Raw genomic sequence first — 13,461 nt, forward strand, 5'->3', positions numbered from 1 at the left:
AGGATTCCACCACTGATTTACACCCCCAGCCCTTTTTATTTTCTTTTGCACAGGGTCTGGCTAAATTGCATCCTCCTTGCCTCAGTAGGTGGGATTATAGGCATGAATCATCACACACTCAGTTATTAAAAGGTTTTTAAATTGACTGTGGTGATTTTAGTAAATATACTAAAAGCCAGTGAACTACATATTTAAAACAGGTGAAATGTTTGGTGTGAAACACATCTTAGTAAAGCTGTTAAACAAACCAACCTAGAGCACAGTGCGGGGCACATACCTGTAATCATGGCTGAGGCATGGCAACTTAGCAAGACTGTGTCTCAAAAAAAAAAAAAAAAAAAAAATGGGATGGGGCATCATAGTTCAGTGGGAGAGCACCCCTGGGTTCAATCTCCAGAATCAACAACCAAAGAGCCTCTAGAGGGCTCTAAAGAGCTAAGTATTGATCAGAAATACTCTGATTGAATGCATTGACAGTTCCTATGTCTACTTCATTCTTCACATCCTTCCATCTTACATTCCTAGTTGTTAGTGAGAAGGAAACATCTAAAATAAAGTAGGATGACAAAGAGGGAAACCTACTTTCTTGTTTGCTTTCTAAGGACAAATAACACAGCTTACCTAAAGATAAAGGTGAAGAGAAGACAGCAAAAGTGACAATGGCAAAGAAAAAAGTGGTCATGGACAGGCAAGCATGTTAACAAAAGAAGGTATGGCTACTGCCAAGCCCTGGAGGGTGGCTTGCACTCCTCAAGTAGGACAGCAGAGGTGAAAGGAGGAGAGGTTTTTAAATAAGAAATACCTATATGATGAGAGGAAAGCAGAAAATGGGAGAAGGCAAAGGTAAAGACAGTTTCTGGTAAAATACAGCAAATATACAAAAAGCACATAAAATGAATGTACAAAGCTAAAAGAACAAAATGAAAATGAATGGTGGTATGACCAAAAAAAAAAAAAAATATATATTGCCACCACCCTAGAAGCCAACTGTCTGTTTCTCTCCACTCTATCCTCCTTCCTTCTCCCACCCCACAGAGTAAAAACTACCTTAAATATTATCATTCTTCCCTGTTGTTGTTGTTTTTGTAATCATTTCTACTATCTGTGTATCATTCTCTTAACCAAGGATCAGCAAACTATGGCCCACAAGCCAAATCTGACCACTGCCTATGTTATGTCTGATCACAGTTGAGAAAGTTCTTTTACAGATGAATATTTGTGATCAGTTTGATAGAGCATTACCTTGAACACCAACTAAGCAAAACATTATCTCTCTGTTATTGACTGAATTATGTTCCCCCCGGGCTGGGGATGTGGCTCAAGCAGTAGCGCGCTCGCTTGGCATGCGTGCAGCCCGGGTTCGATCCTCAGCACCACATACAAACAAAGATGTTGTGTCCACTGATAACTAAAAAAAATTCTCTCTCTCTCTCTCTCTCTCTCTCTCTCTCTAAAAAAAAAAAAAAAAAAAAAAAGAATTATGTTCCCCCAAAGACATGATGAAGTCCTAGACTCCAGTACCTCAGAATATGATCTTATTTGAAACAGAATTGTTGCAGATAGAACTAGCTAAGATGAAGTCTTAATAGAGTAGGGTGGGCCCTTAATGCAATTATTCCTGGAGTCCTCCCAAGAAGAAAGGAGACTATATGAAGACAGCCACATGCCATGTTGTCAACACCATATGATTGGAGGGATACAGCTGCTAGAGGGGGATTGTTGTTTGGCAGTATGAACAATGCTGTGATAAATACTGTTGAACCTAACCTAGTCACACATGCAAGGGTTTCCCTAGAGCACGTATCTATTAGTGTAACTGTTGGCTTAAAGGATATTGTTATGAATCAAAGATAACCACAAATTCTTTGACATTCCTTCCATCAAGAAAAGGATTACATTTTCCCCTCCCTTTGAGTTTGGGTTACCCTATGGCTTTTGTTGACTAAATGAATGTGACAGAAGCAACACTCTTGAACTTCCAAACCATAAAATGGTGGGCAGCTTCTACTTTCTCTTAGAAGCCAGATGCCATGCTGCTAGTGAGTAGATTAACAAATGATGAGAGGCCATGTGGAGAGAAACCCTCCAGAGTGTCTCTCCACATGGCCTCTCATCATTTGTTGATGCAAAGTTACCAGCTAGATGCAGCCATATGTATGCACTACATGGAGAAGAACCCAGGCAACCCAAAGAACGGTGAAAAATAAGTTGTTTTTGCCAGGCATGGTGGTGCACATAATCTCAGCAATCCTGGAGGTTGAGGCTTGAGTACTACAAGTTCAAGGCCAGCCTGAGCAACTTATTGAGATACTGCCTCAAAATAAAATTAAAACAAAACACGGGCCAAGGTTGTGGCTCAGTGGTATGGCGCTTGCCTAGCATGCGTGAGGCACTGGGTTCGATACCCAGAACCATGTAAAAATAAAAAATAAAGGTATTATGCCCATATACAACTAAAAAGTTGAAACAAAACAAAACAAAAAAGGAGCTGGGGATTGCAGCCCAGTGGAAGAGCACTTGCCTAGCATTTACACAACGCTCTAAGTTAATTCCCTATTACCTTAAAAAAAAAGTTGTTTTAAAACACTAAAATTGGGCTGGGGATGTGGCTCAAGCAGTAGCGCGCTCGCCTGGTATGTGTGCGGCCCGGGTTCGATCCTCAGCACCACATACAAAACAAAGATGTTGTGTCCACCGATAACTAAAAAATAAATATCAAAATTCTCTCTCTCTCTCACTCTCTCTTTAAAAAAAAATAAATAAATAAAAATAAAACACTAAAATTTGGAATCATTTGTTACATGTCAATAGGTAAATATTCACTGAAGTTCAAGCAATACCAAAGCTCAAGCAATTTCCAAAGTGGTTAATATTTCTACTAGCAGTGTATGAGATGACAGTTCACACAACCCCCCCATCCTGCCCCCAAGCACTTGGTAAAGTCAGTCATTTAATTTTTTTTTTTTTTTTTTTTTTTTTTTTTGCTAATCTGGTAATATGAAATGCTTTAAATGGTTTAAATTTACATTTCCCTGACTACTAATGAGGTTGAACATATTTTCATGTTAATGGTCACTTAATGTTCCTTCTCCCAAGGAATTCCTAATAATTTGTTCTTCTGTTTTTCTACATGGTTATTTTTCTTCTTATTGACTCATAAAGTCTATAAATTATATACATTCAAATATCTTCTCACTGTGGCTTGACTTTTCACTATCTTTATATCTTTCCATGAAGAGAAATTCTTCATTTTTCATATAGCAGAATTTATGAACATTTACTTTTCATGGCCAGTGCTTTTAGGGTAAGAAATTCTTCCTTACCTGCAAGCATACTAAGCTTCCACATGTTTTATGGTTTGCTTTTTAAAGTTTTAAAGTTTAGGAAGCCAATCTATTTCTTCCCATGTATGATTAACCAACTGTCTAAAACTGAAAAACTTATCTTTCCTACAGTCTTCAATGTCAGCTTTATTAACTCCATAAATTTATAGACCTGCTTCTAAACTCTCTATTCTGTCCACTGGTCTACAGAGACCACACTGTCTTAATTATAATAGCTTTATTATTCTTGATAACTGATAGGGCAAAAAATTCCATTTGTAGTTCTTCAGGGGTTTCTTGGCTATAATTGGACCTCTGCTTTTTCACACATATTTTATCTATCTACACAGCAAAATTAGTTGAGATTTTGATAGAAATTATATTAAATTTATAACTCAGTTTGGTAAGAATTGGTGTCTTCGTAACTGTTTTACAATTCATGAACATGGTATCACTCTCCATTTATTTAAGTTTTTACTGTTTTTTCATATAATTGTATAATTTTCTTTTTTAAAAAAACTTTTAGTTGTAGTTGGACATGATACTTTTATTTTATTTATTTATTTTTATGTGGTGCTGAGATTGAACCCAGCACCTCACATGTGCTAGGTGAGCGCTCTACCGCTAAGACATAGTCCCAGCCCCATATAATTATATAATTTTCTACAGAAAAGTATTTCTCATTTTTTACTGACTTTACTCTTGGATACTCTATTGTTTTAACTTTTTTTCAAGTTTGTATTTGTAAATAATTTCAAACTTAAAGTTGTAAGAATAATATGAAGAATACACAAATATCTTTCACCCAGATTAGTAGGTGACCCCATTGCTTTGTCATTTGTACTCCTGCTCATCCCCACTCTTGTCCTTCCATAGATCTTATTTTTTCCAAACCACTTAAGAGTAAGATGAATACATCAAGGCCTATTTTTTTATATATCCACAGTAGGGTTAACAACCTTAGTATATATAACATTAACACAATAACTACTTATATCTAATATAACATCAGTATTTTAATTTTGTCAATGGACCCAACAATGCCCTAGAGCAATTTTTTTGCCCTCAAATACAGGACCCAGGTGAAGATCAGACTATGCATTTATTTGTCATATCTCTTTCATCTTCTTTAATCTAGAAAAATTTTGCAGCCTCTTGTCTTTTATAATATTGACCTTTTGAAAAATACAGTCCCAATTCCTTTTAATTTTTAAGAATTTTTTTAGATGTTGATGGACCTTTATTTATTTATATGTAGTACTGAGAATCAAACTCAGTGCCTCGCACATGGTAGGCAAGCGCTCTACCACTGAGCTACAACCCCAAACACTCCCATTACTTTTATTTATTTATTTATTTATTGGTACCAGGGATTGAAACTAAGGATGCTCAACCACTGAGCCACATCCACAGCCCTCTTTGTATTTTATTTAGAGACAAGGTATCGTTGAGTTGCTTAGGACAACTTTGTGATCCTCTTGTCTCAGCCTCCTTAAGTTGCTGAGGCTGGCTTTAAACTCACAATCCTCCTGCTTTAGCTTCCGAAGCTGGGAATTGGAGGCATGTGCCACTGCACCTGCACTCCTCCATTCCTTTAAAAAAAAAAAAAAAAAATAGAATGAATCTCATTTTATTTTATTTTATTTTTATTTTTTAGTTGGACACAATATCTTTATTTATTTATCTTTAAGTGGTGCTGTGGATCGAACGCAGGGCCTCGCACATGCTAGACGAGCGCTCTACCTCTGAGCCACACCCTAGCCCCTGAATCTCATTTTTGATTCATCTGGTATTTCCTCATTATCAGAGCCAGGCTATACATTACCAGCCAGAATATGCAATACTATTTTCTTCAGTGTATCAGATCAGGAAGTACACAGTATCTACCTGGTCTTACTGGCAATGTTAATTTTATCATCCAACCAATATTATCAGATTTCTCCACTGTATAGTTACTAATATTCCTTTGCAACAAAAAACAATCAGTGTAAAGACAAAGATCACTTTTGTCAGGCACAGTGGTACATGCCTGTAATCCAGCTGCTGGGGAGGCTGAGACAAGAGGGTCACAAGTTTTAGGTCAGCCTCAGCAGCAACTTAGCGAGTAACCCTAAGCAACTTAGTGAGACCCTCCTTCAAATAAAAAATAAAAAGGGATGGAGATGTAGCTCAATGGTAAAAGTGCTCCTGAGTCCAATCCTCAGTGCCAAAAAGAAAAAGGAAAAAAAAAAAAAGACAAAGATCACAGCTGGGGTTGTAGCTCAGTGGTAGAGTACTTGCCTAGCTTGTGTGAGGCACTGGGTTCAATCCTCAGCACCACATAAAAATAAATAAACAAAATAAAGGTGCGGAAAAAAAAAAAAAAAGACTAAGACCATTTTTAATTATTTATTACAGAATTTTCAAATATATCTAAAAATAAAAATAGTACAATCAGTTTATTTTTCTGAACAATTATCAAAAGTTTGAAAGCAATTATCAGAAAACAAATCCCAAAGGTCATATAATTTCACATAAAAATACTTTAGGGGCTGGGGTTGTGGCTCAGCAGAGGAGCGCTCACCTAGCATGTGCAAGGACCTGGGTTCGATCCTCATTAACACATAAGAAATAAAATAAAATAAAGGTATTGTGTCCATCTACAACTAAAAAATAAATGTTAAAAAAAAGAATACTTTAGTATTTACTTTTCTGATAAACACTTTTGATATAACATGATTATTATGCTTATGAAAATAAAAAATCCCTCAATACCATCCAGTATCTGTCCATATTTAAACTTTTATAATGTTCTCAATAATGTCTTTTTACAGTTGGTCTGATCAAATCAGGATCCATTAAGGCTCTCACATTGCATTTGTCATATCTTATAAATCTCTTTTTTTTAAATTGGTTGTTCAAAACATTACAAAGCTCTTTTTTTTTTTTAAACAGAGAGAGAGAATTTTAATATTTATTTATTTTTTGGTTTTCGGCGGACACAACATCATTGTTTGTATGTGGTACTGAGGATTGAACCCGGGTTCCACGCATGCCAGGCAAGCACGCTACCGCTTGAGCCACATCCCCAGCCCCCATTACAAAGTTCTTGACATATCATATTTCACACATAAATCTCAATCTGTACTAGTTCCCCTTCCATCCTATAAACCATTATTTGTTGAAAGATATAGATCATTTGTTTTATAGTAGAGTCCCTACTCAGGATTTTGAATTTTATACTTTTATAAATGTACTATATTTCTATATTTCTTACAGATTTTTGTTCATGTATAGAAATCTAAATTATTTTTCTTCATTGACTTTTAGATCCTAAAATAGTCAAATTCTTATTAATTCTGATAATTTAGTTATACATTATTTTAGTTTTCTGTGTAGGATGATATCATCTACAAATAATGGCAACAATGTTTATTTCATTGCAATCCATATACTTCTTACTTTTTTAAATATTTATTTTTTAGTTATAGATGGTCACAATATCTTTATTTTATTTTTATGTGGTGCTAAGGATTGAACCCAGTGCTTCACGCATGGTAGGCAAGAGCTCTACCAGTGAGCCACAACCCCAGTCCATATACTTCTTCTTTATGTCTTATTACTTCAATTAGAAGTTTCCAGATGGAAAGTCTGAGATTCAAGAAGATATGAAAACCAAAGATATGGGTAAATAAGTATAGAATCTAAAGATTTTTAATAATAAAATAATGATTGTAGGGTTAAAAAAGACAAAATTAAAATATATTGTTGAGAGTATATGCTTAGTATGCATAAGACCCTGGGTTCAATGCCCAGTACAGTCCAAAAAAAAAGCCTAAGATAAACACTTGAGATCTAAGAATCCCAGGCCTTGACAGTTTCAGTAATAAGAACATGATGCTGACAGAAATGACTCTAAAAGAAAAAGGACAATGGCCCTGTGGGCCAAGTCGGAAACTATAAAAAGAATTTCTAGGATCTCTCACTCCTATCAAAGGGAAGAGGAGTAAGAATCCCATCCATTCTTCTGTTAAGGAGTCAGAGCAAGGAGAGAGAGGTATGAAGCATAAGATACAATAGTCTTCCAATAACTATGCCAATGCCAGTAATAAGTCTACTAAGCAGAATTCAAGATTTCTTTGTGCTTCTTTTTGCCTTTAGCTCAAATCCCTTTAAAATGTATAGACAGATTATACATCAAAAATTATGAGAACTGGGGCTGGGGTTGTGGCTCAGCGGTAGAGTACTTGGCTAGCATGCGCAAGGCCCTGGGTTTGATCCTCAGCACCATATAAAAATAAATAAATAAAATAAAGATATTGTGTCTAACAACAACTAAAAAATAAATATTTTTTTAAGAAATTATAAGAATTTGTTCTTGGGCTGGGGATATGGCTCAAGCGGTAGCGCGCTCGCCTGGCATGCGTGCGGCCGGGGTTCGATCCTCAGCACCACATACAAACAAAGATGTTGTATCCGCCGAGAACTAAAATAAAATAAATACTTAAAAATTCAAAAAAAAAAAAAAAAAAAGAATTTGTTCTTTTCCTTGTATGTTTATGTATTAAGTTTGATATGTAGCTGTTTCTTTCTTAATTCAATTTTAGTTTTTCTGTCCCTTCATCTTTGATAAGGGATATTGTAAAATATGTACATGGTTTAAAAGTCAAAATCTTGTACTAGAGGGAAAGGGAGGGAGAAGGGGAATTGCACGGAAAATGGAAGGAGACCCTCATCTTTATACAGAATACATGTATGACAATGTGAGGAAAAAAAAAGTGTGTCACATTAGATTGGGTAGAGAAAAGTGATGGGAGGGGAGGGGAGGGGAAGGGGGGAATGGAAGGACAGCAGAATAAAATAGAAATTATTATTGCTGTATGTATATACGTAACTGCATGACCAATGTGATTCTGCAACCTGTACACTCAGAAAAATGAGAAATTATATCCCATCTGATTCAAATGTATGATATGTCAAGATCATTGTACTGTCATGTGTAACTAATTAAAACAAATTAAAAATTATTAAAAAAAAATCTTATACTAATGTACACTCAAAGAAGTCTGGTACTTTACCTGGAGGTTACATGCTTCACTGATTTCTGGTTGATCCTTTCTGTATTTATTTTTCCAGAAATATGCAAACAGACACACACACACACTATATATATATATATATGTCTTTTATATATATATAAAAGACATTTTTACATCTGCATATGTAATATTCCCTTTTCCATATATAAAAAGTAGTATACACAGATTATTACATTGATTTTTTAATGTAAATATTCACATGAAAATATCCAGCTATTGCTTTAAAAGGCCCATCCCTCTGCCCAGGACAAAGCTGGACTGCTTCCCACTAGAATAAAGGGCTTCTCCTCCTCACCCAGAGCCCGAGGGCATGGCAGCAAGAAAGTCAAAGGCAGCTAGACTGGTACTACCAAGGATCTCCTCCAGCTCCTAAGCATTAGAACCAAAATTTTAATGACAAGAGCACCTCAGAGAAAGAATCCACATTTCTCAAATACCATAGGTAGGTAGCTAAAACTTGCAAATGTAGAGATAACCTACACCTAACTTACTAAAATTCTCTGACATCTGAAAATCAGGGTAAATGTGAAGAAATTTTTAACCATTTTTAAAAAGGAAAATGATTTGTTTGTTTTTGTTTTTGTTTAATTTTACACACACACACACACACACACACACACACACATTTAGTTGTAAGTGGACCTTTATTTTATTCATTTATTTATATGTGGTGTTGAGAATCAAACCCAGTACCTCACATGTGCTAGGCAAGTGCTATACCACTAAGCCACAACCCCAGCCCTTGGTTTTGGTTTTGAGACAGGGTCTTGCTATGTTGTCCAGGCTTGTCTCAAACTCTTAGGCTCAAATGACCTCCTGCCTCAGCTTATCAAATAGCTGGGACTATGACCATGCACACCACACCCAAAAAAAAAAAAAAAAAAAAAAGTTTTTAATTAAAAAAAATAAAAAACTTCTCAAACTATTCTAAAGTTCATTTGACAAAATAAATACCCAAGAATAATCAGGAAATTTTTGAAAAAAAATATTTCCAAATGAGGCAAGAACTAGCTTTTCTCAATATTAACATATTTTATATAACTAGCGTAATTGAGTGGTTTGATACCATTGCATGAACAGAAAGACCACAATAACAGAACATAAAGTCCAGAAATAGATCCCTATACATACAAGAATTTCACATGTGATAGTAGTAGAATTTCTGACAAAAGGAAAAGGATTAACTATTAGGTCAAAGCTGCTGAAACAAATGGAGGGCTATCAGAACCAAAATGAAGTGGACTTCTTCCGTGCCAAAATTAATCTCAAGTGGATGAAAAACTCTGAACATGGGAAGCCATCCTACTTTCCTGAATGTAAGTTCCAGTTTTTAGGTGCTACAAGGACTTTTCCACTCTTGAATTCAGAAATTCAAATTGAACATTCCTTCTTCAGCAACTCCTCCAGCTCTAATAAAACTATGTCTTACTTTTTAAAAGTCTGAATGCAAAATATACACACATATACACACATATATAAATGCTATAAAATGTAAAATATTTATAAAAATATAAAAATAAGGGTTAGGGGAGTAGTGCAGGGATAGAGCACTTGCCTAGCACATATGAAGCCTTAGATTTGATCCCTTTCAAACACACAAACAAAAAAATTTTAAAAGTAGAAAACCAGGGAATGGGGTTGTGGCTAAGTGGTAGCATGCTTGCCTAGCATGCCTGAGGCACTGGGTTTGATTTTCAGCATCACATACAAATAAAATAAAGGTCCATCGACAACTAAAAATAGTTTTTAAAAAAGTAGAGAACCATAAAAATACTTTAAAGTTAATTTAAAGTGTGTGTGTGTGTGTGTGTGTGTGTGTGTATAAACATGGTGTATCATCATCCCTAAAGAAAAGAGAGACAATAAAATACCTTGTTGCTGAATGCCCCCTTTCTGTCCAAAAAATTTAGGAAACAATGACAAGTAAACCTGAGTCAGAAAGTCCAAATACATCATATATCTTGTAAGACACTGGTTTTCTCTTATGCACACTAGAAATTCAAATTGAAGATTTACTAGTATTATATGAAGAAAGTGTTATATGTAGAAAGCTAGTTTCTTACATGTTCACCAGAATAGTTGTTCCTTGATATGTTGGTCATGTATGCAAGCTAATGCTGATGATATCACTGCTTCTGCAACCAAACATACAAAACAAAACCTCTCTAAGTGGGAATGGGTGCCAAACTAAGAACACTTGGAAAAGATTATGTGTCATTTGTCCAGCTGGCTGCCACTGGATAAAACACATGAGGGAAAGTAGACACTGCTTGCAAAGCACTGCGAAGGACAGAAGAGCTACCAGTTCAGTCTATTGTCACTGAACTCTTCTTGGAGCAGTCACTGATCACTCTAAGCTTTCCCTAATAAATCACGTCTTGGACGCTGTCTCTGGGCACTTTCTTTGGCCTGGCACAACTGGGCTATGGATGTGACACATGGCCTTTGAGCTTGTTCCAAAAACACAAAAGCCTTAAAAGATTAATAGTTCTGACTTCATAAAAACACATTTCTTCATGTTAAACAAATAACATAATCAAACCCAAGACACAATTTTAAAAAACTGAGAAAGTATTTGTAACACATATGATAAAAGAATAAATTTTTAAAATATGCAAGTTCTCAAAGATCAATCAAAAATCTCACTGGGTAAGCCAGTCATTAAAAAGATACATAGCTGGCTTTAAACCACGGCTTCTCAACCTCTGCACTATTGACATTTTGGACTAGATAATGTTTTGTTGTAGAACTGTCAATGCACTGTAAGATGTTTACCTGCATCTAGTTGACTCCACTCACTAGATGCCATTAGAATCTCCCCACAATTATGACAATCAAAAATTTCAGATATTACCAAATAGCCTCTGGGAGTCAAAAAGCTCCATGGTTTGTATTTATAAGGAGATCCTCATCCTCACTTGTGATGAAATAAATACAAAATTGAAGTATCATGAGGAGCCATTTTTTTCTCTAATTAGATTTTCATTATCAAATATTTTGTTCTGACCAAATTCAACAGGTTGGATTAGAAAACCTCATTCATCATTTTGGGTATGCAACCCTTTTGGAGGCAAATATCTATGTATCTTTTGTAACAATGATCAAAATTTAAGTACATATACTCTTTGATTCCGCAATTTTGCCTGCAGGAATTTATCCTAGAGATATGCTCACAAACACACACACACTCACTGTGCAAACAGAATTCAGGGTTAATCATGGAAGCAAAGATGGAATAACAAACAAACAAAAAAAAAAAAAGAATCTGGTATCAAAAAAATAGGGCACAAGTTAACTAAATAAAGGTAAAACTATGTAATACATTATGCAATCATTAAAAAGAGGAGGAAGACCTGCAGGTACTTTGAAAATGTCTGTATATCCCAAGGCATGTTAAGTAAAAGAAGCAAAGCCAAAATGGAGTTTGCTACTATTTTTTCAAATAAGTGTCCCTGTTTGGATGGTATATAAAATAGTTTATAAACCCCTATAATGGAAAGATTATAATGGAAAGATTCTTCTTTACTTCATACCTTTTTGAACTATTAAAGCCTTTTGGCTAAGTACCTGTTTCAAGATAATTCAGAATGTATCCACTGTCATTCAGCTGGAAGTAACCAGACTGCACAGAAACAAAGTAGAATGGTATTTGCCAGGGGCTTCAGGGAAAAGGAAAACTGGGAGGCACTGTTTAATGGGCACAGTTTGTGTTTTTGCAAGATGAAAAGTTCTGGAGATCAGTTGCACAACAAGGTGAACATACCTAACACTACCAAACGGTACACTTAAAATGGCAAATTTTGTTATATGTTATCTCGCTTAAAACTTTGAAAAAAAAATCACATTTTAAGAGCAATTTGTTACTAAATTTAAAGATCATTTAAGTATCCCAATCATCTTATAACTCTAAAATCAAATGTTCCGAACAAGTGGAAACAACAAGGTCACTAGCTTGTTCCAGTGACCTTTCACCTAGAATTTTCAGGCATTCGGCTAGTCCCACGTAACTGCTTCTAAACCCAAGGTAGGGTTAAGTAGGGGGAAAACCACTCAAGACTCTTTACCTGAGGAAGAGGATTTTACACGGAGGCCCCCTGTAATACACAACTTGGGGTTACTTTCCACGCACTACTGCAGGTCCTAAGGACCCAACGCCCAGCACCTTCACTGCCCGGGCGATTCGCTGCGACCCCACCGCGCCATGCACTCACCCAGCCCGATCTCTCCCCGCACAGTCCCCAGCCCCTTACCCGGTGTTGGGTAACATGACTTCCGCAGACCTGAGGAGGTGGCGGCAGCTGCTAGCCGGGAGCACTAGGCGCAACTTCAATGCGCATTGAGCTCCTCAACGGCCCCGCCCCCGAGGCCCCGCCCCCGAGGCCCGCAGGGGATGGGCACTCGAAGAAGGCGGAGATCGCTGAGTGCGCCTGCGCACGCAGTGGGCCGCCGGAGCTCCGCGTTCGTGCCTGTCCCGCGCTCAGCCAGGGCCCTGGAAACCGGCTCTCTGCGCAAGCGCCCTGAGAGGCACCTCCGCCCCGCCCCTCTCCCGGGGTTCTACGGGGACAATGGACCTCTGCCCGCGTCTGCCGTACGGGGCACGTCAATAGCTACTTACGTCCTTGCTGGCGCCTGGGGGTTTTCCTAGTGCCAGTTTCGGGCCAGGCGAGTGACCGGTCCGCTGGGGACCCTGAGCTCCAGGGACTACCTGGGGTGCTTTGGCTCTCGACCTTTCAGTTCCACCTTTTCTCTCCACCCCATCCTCAAGCCTGGCTCCCGGCCCGCCGCGGTCTCGGATGCCCCCTTTAGCAATGCTTTCTTTCGGTCGGCAGAAGCCAGCCAGCGTCGCCTTTCCACTCGCCCACCCCGTGTGGAGTAAAGCCTTCCTGATCTCACTCGTCTGTGGGTAGCCTGTGGTAGCTGAGAGGGCAGTTTCTGGAACAGAGATCTTTTCAGAAGTCGCGCTGAAGAAGTCATGCTAAATCTCGGCAGCAAAAGCCAAATTTGGAGAAGGAAAGTTTTCCTCCTAGAATAAGGTCAATTCTGGGATTCGGTTTTCCTTT

At 37.3% G+C, this 13,461-nt stretch overlaps 1 protein-coding gene across 1 annotated transcript in view; it reads right to left on the reverse strand.

Annotated features, from left to right (window-relative positions):
- Positions 1-12,769, reverse strand: part of Hsdl2 (hydroxysteroid dehydrogenase like 2) — a 63,811-nt gene extending 51,042 nt beyond the window's left edge. The window contains exon 1 of the mRNA XM_076845672.2: positions 12,652-12,769. Within this exon, the coding sequence (XP_076701787.1) occupies positions 12,652-12,668 (17 nt within the window). The 5' untranslated portion in view covers positions 12,669-12,769. The remainder of the gene's footprint in view (positions 1-12,651) is intronic.
- Positions 12,770-13,461: the final 692 nt, after the last annotated feature.

This window comes from Callospermophilus lateralis, chromosome 2 (genome assembly GCF_048772815.1).
Source record: "Callospermophilus lateralis isolate mCalLat2 chromosome 2, mCalLat2.hap1, whole genome shotgun sequence".
Lineage (NCBI taxonomy): Eukaryota > Metazoa > Chordata > Mammalia > Rodentia > Sciuridae > Callospermophilus > Callospermophilus lateralis.